The following is a 21,097-nucleotide window of genomic DNA, read 5'->3' as shown; positions in this document are numbered from 1 at the left end:
AGGTAGTAGAAAAACAAACTCTAAGGGCTGTCCCTTACGTTTCATAAAGCAATATAACTCAAGCATAACTAGAGCTGTGGAGACCTTTAAGTGTTATTGAGTTTTACAAGACTGGAGAACAGGAGCTCCAGAGACTCCAAGGACAGACTCATGATACTCATAAACGTTGTAAATGTTGCAAGACCTTGAAAGCTGGAGGAAAGACAGGAAGCCTGCAGTCTTCCACACTGCCTTTTCTTTCTATTTTTTATAAACCTAAAATTAACATTTCCTTTGTCTCTTACAAGTCTTTGACAGAACATTTAGTTGTTGCACTCTAGCATTTCACTGTGACTTCAGGTCTCCTGACTGTCACAGAGCAATGAACCTACATCCCTTGAAATTCTAAATATAAGTTAGTTAAACCTTTAAAGAACAGTTCCTGTCTCATGTTGCTCTAGAGACAGATTGAGTGAAAATTTGTGTGCAAAGCAAAGGTCATAATAGATGTAGCTGAAATACTATTATTCTTCAAATACTGTTGCACAAAAACATGCATATATTATGCCAGAAGACAATGATTGAAGATAAAAATTTGAGTGCCAGTTTGGAAATATCAGGACTCAGTGTACGTCCAGCTACATGTGCAGATCTCAAGGAGAAAATCTCAGGGTCCCAAGGTCATTCTAAATTTCTTGGCTCTTCCTTAGGAGGAAGATGACATAGACATCCCTCTCTCCAACATTTTCAGAAATATCCAGTGACATATCACTAGGAAAACCATATTGGGTTTTCTTTGTCTGTCTTGGAGGCCAACACGCAATTCATGTTCATGTTGTGGAAAATAAGCACATATTTAGGTCTACATGCTATGGCATGTTATTCTCCTATCTTACTGTGCACTTTCCTTGTTTATCATATATACACAATTTGTGCTCTCTAGTGTCAGTGCCCAGATGCCTACATTTGGGCCATTAGTACTGCCAGTCAGAAATGAACATATGCATACAATAAGAAAGTTCTCTCTCAGCTGTGATATCTTTTAAGGGTTTCATCTACAGAAAGATATGTATGTTGGAATGTGACTTATCCTTGGCACCAAAAGAGGTTTTCTTTGGAGAAATCTGAGATTTGTGATGTTTTTCTGCTGTTGTGTTTTTTGACTTAAAAGACTGCTTTTTCACAATAGTAAGTGGGTTATTCCCTTAAACCCTTCATCTCATGCTGCTACCAAATACAATACATACTAACTTTGCTGAGTTTCATCTTTGCCTATAAGCAAACTGATATGTGCCAGTCAGGCATCAGTTCCTGCTTGCTTAACATGCTTTTATCTACTCTGTTTATGTGGTTTAAAAGAAAAATATTACCATCTTTAAGACCTCTTGAGATAAATGGATATTATGGAAACCTAAGATAAATAATTACTATGGTTTAAACAAAAAAAAAAGCCATGATTTTAGTCTTGCAACTTCAAACCTCAGTTCTTTGTTTTCCAGTGCTTAGTGTGATCAGGAGATTCTGCCATTCACTGCAGATAGTAAAACATGAAAATTGTTGCCATTAGTGGCCAATTCAGTTTAAATGTTTTTTTCAAATTTTACAGAAATTGTGACAGAATGAGAATTTGCAACTTCAAAGCAGCACTGAGTACTGACTTCTTCCCTTTCTTACAGTTCACTCTTTGCTCATTATTTAACTCCCATTCATCTCATTCATTTCTCACTTCCTCAAAACTTAAACTATTATTTGTCTTATGGGTAGGATATTTTTTTCACCATGAGGACTGCTAAGTAGTGAAAGGTATGGAATGAGCCCTTGCAAAAATATACACGTATATGTTTGTGTTTATGTAATGAACCGTATTGCTGTATTGCATAAGAAGCTGTCAGTTTGTTGTTCCCTATTATTTGTGTGAGCTTACGTCCTTAATAGCACTGGCATATTTTTACTTACCATTTCTCTGTGAGGAAGGAGTCAAGAAGGAAAAATTCTGTGTGGTGTTACATCTGCATCCTAATAGATTCTCAAATGAATGAGACCCTTTTAAGTCCCAGTCTGCTCCCTATTAGCTGGGACCAGCTGTCCAGCACAATACATACATGCTTCCTGCAGATCAGGAAGAAAAGACTTGACAGACGTAGATCAGCAAGTTTAAAAGTTGTTTGCTGGCAGCAAAGAAGCATGAAGGTTGAGGATCTCTCTTTGTTGTCCATTTCATGCAAATGTGACAGTTTTTGTCTTTTTTGTTCTTATCCTTGTTCTTAGTTGTGTTACTGTCTTTTTTCCAACAGCTGCTTGAATTTCCCTTTCCTTACCAACCTAATGTGAGGGTTTTTTTCTAGAAAATCCTAATCCCACATACTCTCTTGTTACAGCCCAGTTTTCTCATGTCTTTTGCCAAGTAAGGCCTAAGTAATTTCCCAACATATTTCTCATTCTCACACTGCTGATTTCCCTCCATAAAATCCCTTTCCAGTTTTCATGCCTATCCCTCTTTAGCATTCTCTCATGTCCTTGTATTTTAGCAGTCCATTCCCAAGTTCCTTGTACTGTATCTTCTTTTCAGATTGGTTACCTTCTCATCTTAGTTTCTTTCCCAAGTTCCTCTCCTTCTTGCCCAAGAAGGCCAAGTCTCCACTTCTCCTGGCTTTCCTCTTGATTCTCAGTGCCAGATCTGTCAGGGAATGAAAACACATGGGGAACATGAATTTTCAATATGAAGCCCACAGAATTTTCTGTGTGGGATGAGAAAATACAGTTTTCCCTAATGATGCTCTCAGACACAGCCGACCTGTTTCAGCTGAAATAACTTAGGGAAGAAGAAAATGCAGCCTGAGACAGGCAACCATCATAAGAAAAAAAATGATATCAAACATTTAATCCATGGCTGGGTTATAAGCTGTAAGCAATTAAAACCAAGGTGATTTAATGAGAACAGTCAGGCAGTGTTAAGAAGAGCTATAATTCCCAAGTATGTTTGTCCTGTTATCTTTTTTTTTTACTTTCTTTTCTGTGACTGCTTATGATTTGTTGTTGCAATTTGATAGCCGTGTTCCTAGTAGACGATTAAAGAAATAAAGGGAGAGTCATCATGTTTTATAAGTATTTCATAAATCTTACAGATATTTCTTTCGTTACAAACTTCTTGATCATCCTTAAAGAGAAATAAATGAAGTTTAGTAGAACTGTATAAGTTATGACTGACTGTAACAGCTCCAATTAACATTTCTCTCTAGTGCTTTTGAAACCATGGGCTCATTAAAAGCAGCTTAATAAACATTGCTCTGTACAGAAGAAAAAACTTGAAAGGTAAAATGAGATGTCTCTATAACTGAAAACTGAAAATACAATTTAATTGTTGTAAATAGCTAGGAAAGGCTGTGGGGGGCATTCTCTTCCAAGTTCCACTTCTTATATGAAATTATTGTGCATTTTCTTGCTGACAATGGACAAATTTGTCTTCAAAGACTTGTCAGGAAGGTGAATCCTATACTTGTATGCTGTTAGTACCGTTAGAACAAAGTACAATTCAGAAAATCAGTTTGAGATACTTAATGTATTTCATGACAGACATTCATTAAAGTAGAGCCTTCTTATTCTGTCGTGCCTTTTCCTCACAAAGCGTGTGGTCTGAATCTCTAGATGTTAATTCAGGAGTACAGACACTCAAAAGGAAGCCCCCTCTGCATATAAATAAAATGCTATTCTGCTTCTTTTAGTAAGCATTTAAAAACAAGCAATAGGAAAAAAAGCTGTCTTCTCCACCATCCTGCAAGTGGAGCCAGTAAACCTTTTATGTGTTTTTCTTGCTGGTTTGTTGCAAAGAAAGCTTTTTACTGTACATTTAGTTAATGATGAGAAAGGGATTGATCAAATCTTTCCACACTGCATGAGGGCTACCCAGATGTGCCATGAAATGTTGTGTGAAAAAATTACCATCTTTGCTACAGGCTCATACCTCTGGTTAGATGGAAGCTACGAGATCTTTCATTAAGTTGGCTTTTCTGTTACTTAGTATGCTGGTCAACAGCAGTCTAACCAGAATAATGACGTAACCTGATTCATACTGCTGTTAAAAAAAAGAATTGAGCAAGTAGCTGAAGTACTTAAATTCAGAGTGCAGGTGTGAAAGTTTTACAAAGAGGATGACAATTAAGCTTCCTGGAAATTAAAGGATCTTCTGGATGTACTATGCAATTCAATGCAAGAGTAACTCGGTAATCAGAAAAAAAATCCAATTAAAAAATACAACCTTAGATTTGGCTTAGTGGCATTGCAATCATCCAAGAGACTGAGGAATAAAGGACAGATTCTGTTTTCTGTATGTTAGAGAAAACTTGACCCTAGAAGCTGGGTCTAAACAAGCCCATCTGTTAGGAAACAGCAGTAGAAGCAAAGGAACCAATCTTGTCTGTGTTTCAGGGAGAGGAAAGCACTATTTGTCTCCCAAGACTTTTCGTGAGGGAGGTGTTTAAGTAATCCAGAAATAAATTAGTCCATCCTCTGGATGTTTTGTCATCAACATGATGCATCCAGACTGTGCTGATGGGTTAAGTCAAGGGGAGAAAGCTTGAGAATCACTTCATTCATTTCCTGGATCACCTTTGGATGCAGTAGGGCAGATTTTTGTCCCTCTTCACTAAGGTTCATGGTTTATTCTTTATTTTACAGGACACTTACGCTGAAAAAGGATGGATTTTAAAATATGAATATTCTTAGGTATTTTGCCTAAATATTGAAAGTCTTAATTAATAGCATTCTGGTGCAAAACTGGTATGAACGAGATCTGAAGCAGATCCTTTGAGGCTGCACCATCAAGTATTCATCATGTGGGAGATGTGTGCTGCTCAGAAAAGATAGTACTGAGACTTGTGAGCTGGAAATGTAGGTAGAGAAAAAAATCAATGTCTGAGCTGAATGGCTTATCTTGAAATCAACAAAGATACTCAAAGATAATTGCACCAGTGGCATTTCTTACAAAGTGATTTTGTTGCACTGGATTAGACTTCCAAGGCTGTTACTCAGCTGTATGATGAGTGAAATGTTACACTCTGTGTATTTGATATTCAAATCACATTCCCCTACAGTAATTCTAAAAACCCATAATAACCTCGTTTTGCATCTTTTTCTAAATACATGTTTACCATGCTTAGTTCATTTAAAGAGATCATTTCACAGCCTGTGAACTCAATATTTAGTAGATTGAGGAAGCAGTGCTAATAAAATATACTCCATATGATAGCCTGTGTTCAAGCAAAAAAACAAAACAAAAAAAAACATTGGATTTTTCCTTTTCCTTTTTTTTTTTTTTTAATCAATTTGTTAATGACTAGTGGTGTTTGAGTTTCTGTGAGTCTCATGCTTTCATTTGTAGGGAAACTGGACAGAATATTCTGACAGCTGTTACTGACTGATCATGTTGCTATTACAGTGTAGATGCTGGAGGACTCTAATGAAACGATGTTTCTGTGAACATGCATTCCAAATAAACCAAAGACAAACACCTGACCTGTTTGCTTCTTAGGCCAGGAGGACTTGGAAGTGGTTTTAGAAAGAGTACTTATCTAAACCACTCATCAGTTTCATCTTTAGTAGCAGATCTGACGCCATCAGGAAAGTCATGGCTCGCTGCAGCCAAAAAAAAGTGCTGAGCCCTCCTGAGGAGAGCAGTGAAGGATAAGACAGCTTCCCAGGGCTGCAGGTAAAGCTGTGGCAAGCAGAGGCTGCTTCTTCCCTCTTTTGTGCCTCCAGACATTTCTTCCCTGACAAAGTTGTATTTTGACATCCTGAAACCCCACCAGTATAGAAACAGTCTTTCTTGTAAATGAGTCAAGTCAGGTGCTGACCCAGATCCTCAGGTTACCTGCATGAAACTGGAGGCAGAGTAGGGCTTTGCTAATAGACAAAAGTGGCTATAGGGCATCAGAGGCAATGAGTCTCTGAGGATAAAAAAGACAGACAGACAGTGGAGGAACAAAGATAGGGATGATAATGAGAAAGAAAGAGCTTTCTGGAGCGTGTTTTCCTCTCGCATTACACACAAGCACAAATAACCCATATTGCCTCTGAATTGCAGTGTTCATTTCACTTTTTTTTTTTTTTCTGGCATATTATCTGGAAGTTTTATGCATAAAAGGATGGTGTATGTTCATCTTGAGGAAGAACTTTGGGACTTACTTCATGTGGCTTAGAAAATCCCTCCACACTTTCTTCAAAAACTCCTAGGTGGGTTTTTCTTTCTCCTTTAATTTTGTATCCAAAAGCTATTGCTGATTCAGGTTATCCTGCCCGCGTTCTTAATTGAAATCCGAAGGTCTCAAGCAGCTTTGAAGGAAAAAAAAAAAGAAAGAAAGAAAGAAAAAGAACCAGGGATACAAACACATTGAACCTTTGTTTTCCCCACTGTCATTAATATGGTTCTGGCACAGTACTTCCAAGAGTTGCAGAGAAAGCCTAAACCAAACTATCCCTGCAATTTCTCCTGCTATGTTTTGTCTCAGGGAATCTACCAGCTTAAAAACTTGCTGTTCTTAATCACCGTTTAAAAAAAAAAAAAAAAAATCTTAATTCAGGTATTTAATGTCCTTAAAAATCATTTTATTTTGATTGTTAAATGCAGTCTGCTAGCTGATTCTCTCCACTGAATTGACCAGCTTTTGCATGCACATGAAGCTGGATCTAATCCTCAGCTACAGCAGTGCTGCAGAGTGCTGCCCTGAGGCGCTCGAGATGAGAGCAATACTGATCCATAGGTGAGCCGTCTGCTGCCTTCCACAAGGTTAACTGAGGCCTGGTCCAAGCCCATTTCTCTCAGTAGAAAGCCTCTCAGTGACTTGAGCTTGGAGTTAAAATAGAACCCAGAAGAGAAAAATCTACCTCTTGTCCTACATTTGAAGAGCTTTGCCATTAGGGAAATAAACAGCAGAGCTGTGCTTCTGTGCCCTCCCCCTAGTTTTCCTGAAATAGAGACCCAGCTGATACCAACAAAAATGTCTCCTGACAGCATAAGGCTTCTACTTTCAGCACAGTTTGCACCACTAAATCTATGTTTTATTTCACTATCAGCATGAGAGTATCTGCTCTAAGAATTCTATAGCCAATTCAACTCTGAAGTGTAGACAAGGCCTGTATTATAAGTAGCTAACTCTAGGCACACTGTTTAGTAACAGTGCTGTTTAATTGCACCCGAGTACTACTCAGTTCTCTCGCAGCAGGGAGAGGGAAGTGATTGTCCTCCTCTACTCAGCTCTTGTGAGGCCCCACCTGGAGTACTGTGTTCAGGCCTGGGGCCCCCAGTATAGGAAGGATGTGGAGCTCTTGGAGAGGGTCCAGAGGAGGGCCACTAAGATGATCAGAGGGCTGGAGCACCTCTCCTATGAGGAAAGGTTGAGGGAACTGGGCTTGTTTACCGTGGAAAAGAGAAGGCTCCAGAGAGACCTCATTGTGACCTTCCAATACTTGAAGAGAGCATATAAACAGGAGGGGGAACGGCTGTTTACAAGGGTGGATAGTGATAGGACAAGGGGGAATGGTTTTAGACTGAGGCAGGGGAGGTTTAGGTTAGATATTTTCACTCAGAAGGTGGTGACACACTGGAACAAGTTGCCCAAGGAGGTTGTGGATGCCCCATTCCTGGAAGCCAGGCTGGATGTGGCTCTGGGCAGCCTGGTCTGGAAGTTGGCGACCCTGCACATTGCAGGGGGGTTGAAACTAGATGATCATTGTGGTCCTTTTCAACCCAGGCCATTCTATGATTCTGCCCATGAAAAGAGAACATGCCAGACCTATTTTCTCTTTCCCTCTTGACAAAGATCTTTCACTTCTGGTACTTCAGCATTAGTATGGTAACAGAGTGTGCATGCATGGTGTCACTGGTTTTGTGATAAGATCACAACAAAACGTTCCATCCCACAGGCTACAAGAGGAATACTTGGTTAACAACCATCATGCATTTATTTTGATTTGCATTTTGGTTTCTGCATAACAGACCAGATTTCAAATGTCAATGGTCAGTGTTATAAATCCCAGGAAGGCAGTGGTGCTGCTGGTCTGTCTCATTCAACATGTTTTGCTATTCTTTAGTTGGACGGGGAATATGAGAGAAGTATCATCTGCTATGTTTAAACTAGAAAACAGCTGCAAAAGAAAAGCAAAAGAGAAAGGACATGTCCTTTCTGTGCTTCTTTATGAAACCCCCAGCAGGAGGAACTGTTTGTTTGAGACTTCTGAAACCACCTCACAGTTAAACGTCCTGATTTTTAAGAGCTATAAAAACTTCAGCAGTTCATGACAAGATTTTTCTTCTGGCCCCCTTCCAACTTCTCCCAGCTAATTGTCTAGATCTGAATTATTCTTTTTAGCATTTCCAGGCAAAATTGTTCTGCCATTTCTGGGATTGAGCTTAGAGAAAGTTGTTTTGCCTCTGATGAGAGTGTTGGAGAATCTTTTTTTTGTGAAAATGGGCCTTTTTGAAGCACTGGAATACAGACCTGCACTTTCATATGTAGTGGTAGAGGGAAAGAAAGCCCTTTTTAGAAAAGTCTCTTCTGCTTATCCCAGTGAACATCCATCCTCTCAGCTATATTTGGATGTCTTTGGAGGAGTATAGCTCAGTTTGCTCAGGAGAAGCAGCATTTTGTGAAGACTTTCTCAATAGATTTTGCATATACTGGGGCATGGTTTTCCTTGTCTTTGCAAAGTTTCTTTCAGCTCAGCTCTTCAGGGGTGGGAAAGAGTTAAAGATACCCATGCAACCTTACTCAGACTTTGTGGAGCATATGCATTATAATACTGTTTTTAGTTGTAATTATTGCATACATTTTTTCATCAGTCACTCATGTGATACTGGGTGATCTGAAAGACAAACAGCTGAGAAATAAATGGTCTAAAGAACAGCTTGTTTCATCCTGATGCTAGTGCCTGAAGTAGGTCAGGTGAAGCACTTTTTAAATGCCAGATTCTCTCCAATGACTGCAGAGGGCATTTACCCCTCAGGTCTGTTCTACAGATGCCTGCGTTTTGGTGCAGTGAATCCCAGTGTGGATGTCTCGGATTGGTCTCTCCAGACTAACAGATGCTTTTGACCTTCATCTATCTGATCTTCATTTGTTTATCTATACAGTGGGGAAAACACTGTGTTTATGCATTGAAGGGTGGTTATGAGATAAAATCATGAATAAACTTGTGTTGTAATGCTGCAGCATCCAAGAGCTTCCCCTTCCCAAAATGCTCAGGAAAGGATGAGAAGAGTATTCTGTAAGTAAGGCATGAGCATTAAAAAAAAAAAGTGTTGCTACTAATGAAATAGGCACTGTCTGCCTTCTACATCAGGCTCTCAAAGAGAGAAAATTATGTGATTATGTAATTAAAGAAGAGAGGTAAAAGCAAGTTCATCCAGGTGATATTCATTCTGGGGTTCATTAAATTTGAAGTGCTCTGTGCCCACATGGTGACTGTAATATTTTCCTTTTAAAGTTATACTGTTTGTAAGTAGAGGGCTCTATCTTTTTTTTTTTCTAATATGCACTCCTTTCTATAATAATTTATGTGTTTTATTTATTTTAATCAGCTCCTAAATTGTTTGTGTCAGTTTTGGATTATCTATTTATTTATTTACCATTTGCATAAGCACAGTCTTTCTGATAGGGTCAGCTCAGCAGTGTTGAGCAGAATAATCTTCCTTTGAGCACTGCGGCCTCTCATTTCTTGAGAGCTTTACAACTGAGGTAAATGAGGGTGGATTTTCACTGTCAAAAAAAAAAAGGGAGAGGAGAGGAGAGGAGAGGAGAGGAGAGGAGAGGAGAGGAGAGGAGAGGAGAGGAGAGGAGAGGAGAGGAGAGGAGAGGAGAGGAGAGGAGAGGAGAGGAGAGGAGAGGAGAGGAGAGGAGAGGAGAGGAGAGGAGAGGAGAGGAGCCTTGCCAAAGGTGGTCCTGCAGCAAGCAGGGAGCCTACCTGCGGGGACGACACAGGAAAGAGTATGTGTCTCACTGCTGGGATTCTGAGTATCTGGAAGTCATTGCTTGGCTGGGATTTTGAGAGAAATGGGGAATTGATTTTGTTTGGTTGGGATTTTTTTTGCTAGAAATATATGCTGCGGAGAACAGGAGATACTCAGACCTCCTTCTTTTATTTCAAATATATGCATATCCCCTGTAGTTCTGTTTCTGTATTACTCATAACAAGTGCTGGAGAGGGAAAAAAATGGAAATAAGATAGCAGGTAAGCAATCCTGGATTATTTTTCCAATTTGGGATCAAAGACCTTATATTCAGAACCAGAACTATGGCTTCTGTTTTGGGTTTGAAGGTGAATTACCTAAATTTTTTCTGTTTTTTTAACTCTTCTGCTGAACTGCTACTCGGATAATACTAAAGTAGAAAGAGAGCAGTTAATAAAACTGTTTTCTGTCTCATTCTGCCAAATTTCCATTTCATGAGTGGTTGGCATCAAATGCCAAAATACTTTGTGCCCTTTCTGGCAACCCCAGATTGTTGCAGAACTCTCACTCTGCTCCTTGGTGAGTTGATATCAAGGTCAGATCTCAGCCCCATCCTTCTGCATGGCAGCATTTTATACAGTGGTTGTGCCAATGCAGCAATTATTTATAGAGCTGTGCTAAAGTACAGACTATTGAAAACAAATAAAAGTCTTGGGGGAAAAATGTATTGATGGTGCTTACTTGTAGCACCAGAAATTCTTCTCTCTTTGGGAAAACAATGTAGAATATCACTTTAGGTGTTTTCATTTTGTTTATTGGTGTGGTTTTTTGTTGTGTTTTTTTTTTTTTCTTCTACTCACAGAACTGACCTTGCAGATCTTTAGACAAGTCTGAAACCTCCTGCCTATTGAACCAAGCAGTTTAATTTTAGCAGAAGTACACCCAAAGCCAGTTCTGCAAGTCAGAGAACAGCACTTACTACATATGTAGATGTGGCTAGCAAGTGCAAAGCAGTGATGAGTGTATAAGGCATTGTGACTCAGAACAGAAGATCTTGAGCAAAGTCTTGTTGTGCACCTCGAGTGCACCACGCAGCCCAGCTGTATGGCAGCACATGGCTCAACTACCTGCTGGGTACCAGAAAGTGCTGTCACAGTCTTGCCCCTTGCTCATGTGGGCAGGGATCTGGGGCCTGCACAGGGAGCTCACTACTACAGCATTGCATTGGGTGATGTTGGCATGTCCTTGTTTGCCTTATCTGTTTCATGTGCACATAAGCTCTTTTATCAAGACGTCCAAATTCTCCAGGGCACACCTTTGCTCAGAAGCTTCTAGTGTTATCTTCTACATCATTACCACGTTACATCCCTGAGCAGATAGGAATTCTGTCAGCTCAGCATAAAGTTTGGATGTTTGTAGCATTTGTTGCCATCTGTCAAGTGCTGACAGTGAACATCCTGCTCTGCAGGCCTTTGAAGAGAATCCAGCTCCTCCCTTATTTTTACTAATTCTTACTGATAGATGGAAATTTAGGGACATTATGGCAAATAGACCTAATTTGTGGGTACTGCAGCAGTTCACAGTTACAAGCACGTTTTCATGGGTAGCATGTGTAAAGTTTGACATGACAGCTGTGTCTTAGTTTGCAGGCAGAGATGCAAGTTATGTTTTCTTTATTTGTTCTACTTGTTATGGTTAGTCAGGTATAGAATCGTACAAGAGCTGGAATGTTTTGAAAAAAATCAGAAGTCTTTATTTTAGTTTCCTGCCTTACCTGCAAGAAAAACTAAGCATAAGAAGCACTTCTGTATGTGTGTATGTATGCATCTGTGCATCTATGTATTGTGCAGTGGGAAAAATGGTGTCCTGCAGGGTCTCTGTTGAGGAGTTAGCATATTATTTGCACTGTTTTGGGGGTCTGCCCTATCATCGGAGATAAGTTTGAAAAGTTACTGTTCTGGAGTTCCATTCCTGGAATGAAATGCAGGCAGAAGTCTGTTACAGCTGATTTCTGCAGACATTTCACAATCAGTCATGCTGTTTTGAGGCAGTTTTCAAGAGCCATCTTTCCATAGAAATTGAATGTCTAAGGCCCAAGTTGCCAAACGAGCTGTCAAATTGTGTTTATATACTCCTGAGCTCTGAATCCTTGTGCTGCCACTGGAGGATGGAATTTGCGTTTTCAGTAGTTCTTTTCAGTGCCACCTGAATTTATTATGAAGTAGTCATTTTTCAGGTAACAGAGATAAGAAATGGCAGAGCCCAGACTTGGTTGGAATGAACTCAGGCAGATCCAGGATCATCTGCACAGGCTCTAACAGCCATTTCCCCTCACTGGGTTAAGTTCAGTAGTAGGAAAATCAGGCTTTAGATTAACAGTGGAAGTAAAAAAAAGATGGAGATAAATGAGGAGGATGGGATTCGATACAACTTCTGAGTGGAGGAGAGATTTAGTAAAATATGAAAGATGTCTGAGCCTGAGACAGTGTTAGTAGAAGAAAGAATGCCTCAAGTCTCGAGGAAAAGTCTTTTAAGGAAGAAGTGTTTAGGCAGGCTTTGGGGTCTGAACATGAGTGAAAACCTGAGAAGAAAAGTGCACACATGGATTATGAGTATATCCCCACCCACACTGTTTTGAGTACTTAGGAGGCAGAGGTGGTTCCTCGCTGGGTGGTGGGCAGCTCTGAGCTGAGAAAGCTGATGGGGTTAAGATTGCAAAGTATGAAATTAGGTAGAGGCAGCTCCTAAGCTTTTGATCTGCAGAGCATGAGTGCATTAGTGGCAGATAAATGAGCTGCAGGAATTAGGCGAGAAGAGGAAAACGAAAAAATTGGGCCAGTCAGTTGACAAGAATATGAAATTACTTGTGTATTGGAGAGGAGATAGACGATGCATTCATTTAAAGACTGTAATGTCTTCATTTTCCATTTGGAGGCTGAGAGGTCCCTCTGATTTCATTGTCACTCATTCTGCTAGCATCCTCTTGAAATTATTCCTATTTCTTACTTTTACGAGTTGATTATTCTAAAAGTGAGTGTGTAAAATGCCATTGGAAGCTTTTTTCTTTTTTCTTTTTTTAACAGCAGTTTCATCTTTCTCTATGAATTCTATGAGCTTTCATCCAATTAGTAGCCCAGCACTTCCAGTGCCATGCTGTTATTAGTAATAAAGAAAGACATTACTATTTTTTTTTAATCATTTTATTACTGTTCTTGTCCCTCTAACCCTCTAATTCCAGCTGAGCCAGATAAAATAAGAACAACTATTGCTCACTCTGTGGTCAGCCTGAAATATACAGGTACTCCATGGGCAATGGAAAAATAGGAGCCCACATATGTTATAGTATACTGTAAAGTAAGTCAGGCCTTGGAGACTGCCACTGACCCTTTGAACAAGAACATTATTTAATTTTTAAACAGTTGTTTTATTATTAAAGAAACTACCACTCTCGCTTCCTGAATATTGCTGGCAATGTATAATGTGGGCTTATTCTCTTCCAAAACATATCTTAGGGTAAAGTCTCACATGTCATTAAGCTTATTAATATTTTCTGTATTCCAGCCACCCAGGGAGAATTACAAACGCTGTCAATGACTTTGAGCTTTTCAGCCGTCATTATCAGAGCTTGCTAACTGGCACTGATTCTAGTTCTCCCATAAGATCTGAGATGAAAAAAGGTTACTCCCCTAAATGAAGCATGAACAAAGCCCGGCTGCAAATATTATGCAGTATTCGTAGAACAGAATTCTGAAGCCAGGACTGTGCTTCAGTACTATGCGTGTGTGCTTCAATACTGTGGGTGGTTTACTTATGATATTATAATATTGCTCTGAATGAATCTATGGATAATTGGCCTACTCAGTCGTAGGGCACCTTGAAAGTTCCTCCTGTGCCTTTCAGACACTGCAGAAGTTTTCTTCCTACCTCTCTTCCTCACTGCTTCTTCCCCTTTTATAACCATTGACCTATGATCCCTCTCTCTGTTACCATTTTAAAAAATATGTAATCAATATTCCTTTTTGCAAAATTTGTATTGGTTTTATAAATTTGTTGTGATCAAATTATCTTTAATGTACAAGGAAAGTGGATGACACCAATAAGCAGTCTCCCACCTCCAAAATGTTAGTATTTAAATAAACATCAATCAGCTGCATGTGTGCAAGGGAGGTAATCATCTAGCTGGTGTTAAACATGAGCAAATGAAAATGCCCCAATGAAGGAAATTAAAAATGATAGCAAGATAGCCTAAGGCATATTTTAGCATGTGATTGGTCTGATGTTGCTTGTACATTACACAGGCAATGAAGAACAATACCAACATTGGCTTTTTAAAAATCTTTTCCTATGACCAAGTGGACAAGAAACTTGGTGAAAGAAAAGGTTTTAATGGAGAGAAATATGGAGGGAAGACAGAGGTGGAGAAAAGCTTTCCCACTCTCAGCAAATCTTTCTCTTGTGCACTACAAAGAACTAGCCACTTCTGAGCTTGGTGGGTTTGGTTCTTATATTGCTCGAGGCCATGGAAAAGGCAGACAGTTGGAGAAGGTCAACCACCTCCCACTGGGAAAGCATGAGAAGGGAACTAGAGGGGTCATAGTATGACAGACTACTATGAGTGTTGCTGTCACAGATAGGATATGATGGATAGGATATGATGGTGCCACTGTTAGGCTGTGGACTGTTAGGAGTTTGGGCAGTTTTAAGTCTTACAGAGAGAATATTTTAATAGACACAAAAAATGCTCTTTCTGAACTGGTGTTCATTTTTAAAAAGTAGTCCTTAAGAATACAAAAAGCAAACCACATGAAAGATGACAAGTTTCATGAAGTGTTTAAGATGCTCTTTGACAGTAATGAGTAGTTTGTAGGTTAATGAAGGAAAGTGGATGTGAACACATGTAGCATCCCTGAGTGCTTTTTGCACTGCTTCATCCTCAGTTAACAAGTGCTGTAAAGGGCTTTGCAAAATAGTCTCAGTGGAAAGTGTTGCTGCTATAGCCAGAGGTCTTAGAAACAAAACTCATCCAGCGTGTTAGAAATTCTGCCTGGTTACCCAGGCTTAAATCTGTACAACAAGCCATGGACTTTAAGTGCCCTGTAAAAAATATATCGACTTTGATTTTCACATTTCAGCTCTGTAGCTTTCCAAAGGAATGGCAGATACTTCAGCCATTCCTGGTGTAAACATATGGTATGTCTGACACCTGAAATATTGAGCCATATCTGGAAAAATTGCTCCATTTGCTTTCTGTGGGTTGCGAAAGTTCTGTATGAAGGTAATGAAAAAAGATGTGAGGGACAGGAGAGAACAGTTTTTTGATCAAGACAAATTATTTCAATGAAATATTGGCTTATCTTGTGACAGAAGTGTGATAAATTTAGATCTCTTAATGCATTACTACAAAAACATGAGAACTTTGCAAGGGGAGGGTTGTAATGTTTGAGGAGCTATACATTTATTTACTGATATGAACCAGTGCAGACTTGCTATATGCACATATATATATGTGACATATAAATATTTATTGCTTTCAGCCAGAGAATCACAACAATAGAGGAGGCTACATGGAACTGCTATACGCAGCTTTAAAGTGAAAAGATTGTTAGCCCTACATGTCATAGGAAGGAAGCTCAGCAAGAGGGAAATTAGTGTGAGATAGTAAGGCATCCACTTTTTCTCACTCATGTTACTGCTAGAAGATAGAGCAGTATCCAGGCAAGATCAATGACAGTCTTGTGGAGATGTGTGGTTCAACTGGTTCAGCTAGCTCTTTACAGTCAGTCTATTTTGACATACTACCTCCTTGTCTGTCTCTTTAAAGCCACTCCAAAAATTGTTATTTTGGAATGACTTCTGAAAAAAGTAAGGAGGCATAAGAAACCTTTCAGTTATAGAAACGTGTAACACAGACAGTAGCAACAGGACTCAGTGTTCTTACACGCTCTCTGTACATCAGTACTTCCCACATTGAAGTACAAGAGGGCTTTGTAGGAGAAGAAAAAAAATTGAAAAAGAAAAAAAGAAGGCATGATAGAATAACGGAGTTTGATTTCCTGTGGATTTTGTGTCATTTTTGCTTGCAAGCTATCCCTGAAGCCTTTTCCTATTTCAGGGCATTTTGTAAGCACTGTTTTCCAAGTAGATTCTCTGTTGCCTAAAACAGACAGCTCTCTCTTCTTGGCCTGCCCCACTGTGTGAGTCCTAAAGTGGTTTTCTGTCCTCCAGAATTCCCCCAGCTGTTGAACTGGATTTAACAATTATGTCATGAGGGTATACTAGTGTTAGCAGATGCATACATTTCTGAGTATATAAACAAATATATGTAAAGTGACCAGCTGTGTTTCCTATCCACTGGAAATCAGGCTAAAAAATAATTTCTTTTAACCTTCAAAATAATTTGTCATTTTTGTTTGAGGTGAGCAAAGGTTCTCACACTTCCTTTATACAAAACTTTTTATATATCTATTTATATCCCATAAGAAACTGCTGCTGCCAGTGATTAAAGGTGGCAAATAAAAAAGATGTCCTGCTCGCTAACAGAAGAAGTGTATTAGCATGCAGAAGGCAATGCTGCTACCTATGGGAGGTTTTAATCACGCCTTGTGTACTGATTGAGATGCAGTGTTCAAAGGTGAGAAAAATTATTAACAAAATCAAAAATCTGGAGCATTTTTCATGCAAACATTCATCAGTATATCTTATGTAATTACATAGCCAATAAATCAACATAGTCTGTAAGTGCTTCAGTCACGGTGTAAATATCTTAATGACTGAAACATCCTTACACATGAATAATTTATACCTGTATCATTCATTTTTCATAGCCATGCTTTACTTCAACATGATGAACTAATCCCTCTCTGTCAGGGAATGTGTGCTTGATTATTGCCCTCTGATTTCTCTTCCTTGTGTTTATTATCCACAGTTAGACACACTCCACTTCTTCTTTTCTGGTTCCTCTAATGTAGTTATCCTATTTATTCATCCTGTCATTCTTCGTTTGCCTTCCCAGTGCATTTTAACAGGCACCTGGGAAATAATGGTGGGGCATAAGCTGATCGTGCATTTCTCAAATAATTCTATAGTGACATCTTGAAAGATTTATTCATTCTTGACAGATTATATTTGAATATATGGCTTCCCTCCCTCTCCTCAGTGCACTTGCTATGGAGCAGACCTGTGATGAGCAGTAACAACTTGAGCTTTATCATTTTCTGGATCCATCTGGAGTTCAAACTGTGTCACAGTACTCAACACAAGCATCTTTAGTGACCTCTTCCTGTATGTTTGTAAATATGAGCTTATTTGCAGTTCCAGAAAATGCTGAAATATTCAAGAAGAAAAAAACTCTTCCTCAGCACAGGAATTGGGAATCCTTAAATTCTGTTCTGCTGCACATGCTTATTTGGCTGTATGCACCCTGCCCAGCATAGGCACTAAACCAAAACATCTAAGACATCTGTTTGATTGCCATAAGGGTTCCTCCTTTAATTACTGGAGGAAGACAGGTAGCAGCTAAGGGCTGTTCACCCAGCTTTAAATCTATTAGTATCTGAAGCACCAGACAGTAATGCTTCTGGGTGGACTCTCTTTTGGGATCATAATTTAAGGTTTGGTTCAGATTTATAGAGAACCTTATTTTGGTGGTATCTGTGGAAGTTCAGCCTTTGTCAGTCCCAGCTGGGCTGCAAAATAAATAGCACAGAATTAATGGGTGCTTTGAAAAATACTGAGTCTTTCTTCCTAGCTCTCAAGTTTCTAACTGGAAAAAAAATGAGAGGATTGTAAAAACTGTCTGAAGCTGTGGGGGAAAACTGTGTTTTATAATTCTTAACCAGTGCTTTATTTGTATTGTATGTTGTTCCATCCAAGCACATTTTTCTTTTCATGTCTGTGTCCAGTTTACCTACATTACTCTCTAGCTGTGAAGAACACCTCACATGACTGTAAAAGTTTTCATTCCGTTTGTTGTATCATCATATATAGCTTGTTATATTTGTACAATATACAGCTTCAAAGTCTTACTCTTCTGTGACAGAATGACATTTTTGGACTAATTTTTTTAGGTTCAAGACTGCATGCAATACCTTGATCCGTATCTTTTGCATGCTCCAGCTGCAGCTTTTTTATAGAGAGATGTCACAGGTGTATATTTTCCTTGCATTCTTACAGCAGGCTCCAGTACACTGTGTATATGAATCCTACTGTTGTGTAGTAGAACATTTGGTAGCTTTACTCCAGCATGTCTCTACTTGTACATTTTCTTTTATTCTGATCATAAATATCTTCAGTCTTCTGATATCACTTACTTCTGTGATTTGCCTCAGTCTTTTTATATCCTTACAGGACCCCTTCACTTACTGTATGTAACTAAGGTCATTTGTTGATAGATGGGTATCAACTGGTAAGTACTATCAGGCAGTCTCCAGAATGTGCTTCACCCTTATCACTGAATGCCTCATTTCGGTATTTACGAGGCAGCCTGCTGTCTTCTTCCTTTGTTCTGTCTAGCTCTTGTCTCACTTGAGCATAGTTCTTCAACACAGTCATTAGTCTTGACTGTTGCTGCCTCTGTTTTTTCTGCTTTCTTTTTTCACTGTTTGGTCATCTACTTATTGGCGACCTGTTGGAAAGCAGTACTTTCACAGATTCACAGAATTCTAGGAAGGGACCTTTAGAGATCATCCAGTTCAATGTCCCTTGCCAAATCAGGCTCACTAGCCCAGGTTGCACAGGTAGGCATCCAGGTGGGTCTTGAACATCTCCGTAGAAGGTGACTTCACAGTCTCTCTGGGCAACCTGTTGCAGTGCTCCATTACCCTTACTTTATCCCCATGCCTAAACTGGGGACATTCCAGAATTTTTTTGTGTCATATTGTCTGATAAGAGAAATGGAATAGACAGAAATTTTATTTGGGGGGGAAAAAATATGAAAATGGCATAAAGACTACATTGGTATTGTACTGAATTTTTGTTGTCTAATTTTAACAGATTCAGTTTCAACAGCATCTGGACCACTGCTTGTTGAAGTTGCCAAAACTCCAGGTGCTGCTCTTGGGGTTGCACTGTCCACTTCGATGTGCTGCAACAAACAGGTCATTGTCATAGACAAAATCAAATCTGCAAGTATTGCAGACAGGTGAGTGTGACATAGAGCTAACATTGCAGATTCATGCATTCTTTTTTTTTTTTTTCCTCCTGTTTTTGCTTTGATTGGTTTTGTTTTGAAGAAACTTGTCCTTATTTAGATGAATTTGACTGAGCCATATGCTATCAGGGTTGCTAGGTCTTAAAATTAGCACTTTGTCAGATCATTGTTCCATACTGCAGAGTTTAAGAATTCCAGGGCACCATTTACGTTAGCTTGTTCACATAGTTTTCAATGATATAAGCCAGACCCAATGTAATACCTGGCTGTTGGTTGCTCTGTACAATACAGAAGTTGAGAGGTCTGTTCTGACTTAAATGTAATGCTGCAGCAGAAATTAATATTTTTAAAGAAATAAATACACCACTGGAATTCATAAAGTAAGCTCACAATATGGAACAGCTGTCAAGGGAAGTAAATTTTGAGGCTTTGCAACCTTGAAGTGTTCTTTTAGAATATACCATTTATTCTTGTGTTACAGTGAAATCGAACTTCTGTCTGGATTTTCTTATTAACATTTTAGAATACAATTGAGGTATTAGGAAGACTGGCTTCTGTATTTCAAAGTTATTTGGCTGTAATTTTTCAACTTCATTTAAACTCCATTCTTCTATGTTTAGCTCATATTGTACATAGAATCGAGGGGAAAAAAATGCAAGTATTTTTCCCTTGTGATCTAGAACTGTAGCAGAGCTGTGGGATATTTATGTGTGTGTGTGCGTGTGTGTGTGCGTGTGTTTTTACATATACAGTATGTTTCTATATACATACCTCTATCTAAAAATTCCCTAAATATTACGTTTCAGCAGCAAATTCCTCCTGCATGTTCCCAGTCACCCTACCTTGTAACACCTCTTTGACAGTGGTGCTTTGGGTAGCACCCACTTGTAGCAGTGAGTCTACAGCTCCTCTGTGGGCTTTTCCCTACAGTAGAAACTTTGAGAGTGACGGCCATTGATCCAGGGGTGTTCTCCAGTTCAATGGTGCAGGATGCTTTAATTTTCTCCCTCTGTTTTTTCCCATTTCGCAGGGGGTAACCAATTAAAGGAGCTGTCCACTTGACTGGTACGTCGGGATGCTGACTGCTGTGTTTGCATTTCTCAACTCATCCAGTAGCCAGTCTCTTGAGTGCAGCGAGATTTAGCAGATAGCCCCCTCCCCACCCAACTCCTTAAGTCACCATGCTAGCCCTGGTTTCATTATTTGTTTGACTACTGCATAATTTCATCATCATTTACAGCTTTTGTACTAATAAATGTTTGAACTATAACTCAAAAAAATGATGAACTGGGTGCTTGTGTGAGGGATATGTGACCAAGTTATTTGAGTCTCCTTAAGTTCTTCTCATTTATTCTGCCGCCATTTGCATATATTTTAGTAGTCAGCTACCCCATTGCAGTTCTGTGAGTGATGTCTTGGCATATGCTGTATTAACTGAATTGTTTTTAAGGTTTGTACTAATAGATATAAAGTCTCACCAGTGACAATGCCTACAAAACACAAATCTCTCTCGAAAAAGAAAGAAAACGCTCATAGTTGTCATGACCAGTTTGAAGGCAGTAAAACTCATTTTCCCACCAGAGAGCATACCTGATCATACTGAGTTTTTCCCCTTTTGTATAGATGTGGTGCATTACACGTAGGAGACCATATTCTGTCCATTGATGGCACCAGCATGGAGTACTGTACTCTGGCAGAAGCAACGCAGTTTCTTGCTAATGCAGCGGATAATGTGAAACTTGAGATCCTTCCTCACCACCAGACACGGCTAGCACTGAAAGGCCCAGAGCATGGTAAGAGAATCTGTAACACCAAATTCTACTTTATTTTCCTGTCTTTTACTTTGCCTGCATTTGCTGTATGGCCAAGAAAGCTATGATCGCAATTGTGTCTGTAGTGTTGCTTCATCTCCCCAGGTTATGCTTCTGCAGTTTCTGAGCAGCTCTGTGTTTTCTGTGTTAATGTATCCTCTGAGTTCCTACAGATAGAGAAGGAAATGTTTTACTGATAAATGGTTCTGCACACTTGTA

The 21,097-nt window shown here is 39.3% G+C and overlaps 1 protein-coding gene across 7 annotated transcripts in view; it reads left to right on the top strand.

Moving 5' to 3' along the window:
- Nucleotides 1-21,097, top strand: part of GRIP1 (glutamate receptor interacting protein 1) — a 313,106-nt gene that overhangs the window by 248,924 nt on the left and 43,085 nt on the right. For all 7 annotated transcript variants that reach the window (XM_090138417.1, XM_090138407.1, XM_090138396.1 and 4 more), the window contains exons 8-9: nt 18,911-19,058; nt 20,691-20,860. In XM_090138417.1, the coding sequence (XP_089994543.1) occupies nt 18,911-19,058; nt 20,691-20,860 (318 nt within the window). The remainder of the gene's footprint in view (nt 1-18,910; nt 19,059-20,690; nt 20,861-21,097) is intronic.

The sequence above is a fragment of the Phasianus colchicus genome, chromosome 1 (genome assembly GCF_987193195.1).
Source record: "Phasianus colchicus chromosome 1, bPhaCol1.hap1.1, whole genome shotgun sequence".
In the NCBI taxonomy this organism is placed as follows: domain Eukaryota; kingdom Metazoa; phylum Chordata; class Aves; order Galliformes; family Phasianidae; genus Phasianus; species Phasianus colchicus.
The sequence above is the reverse complement of the archived record's forward strand: the minus strand, read 5'-3'. Positions and strand labels throughout refer to the sequence as shown.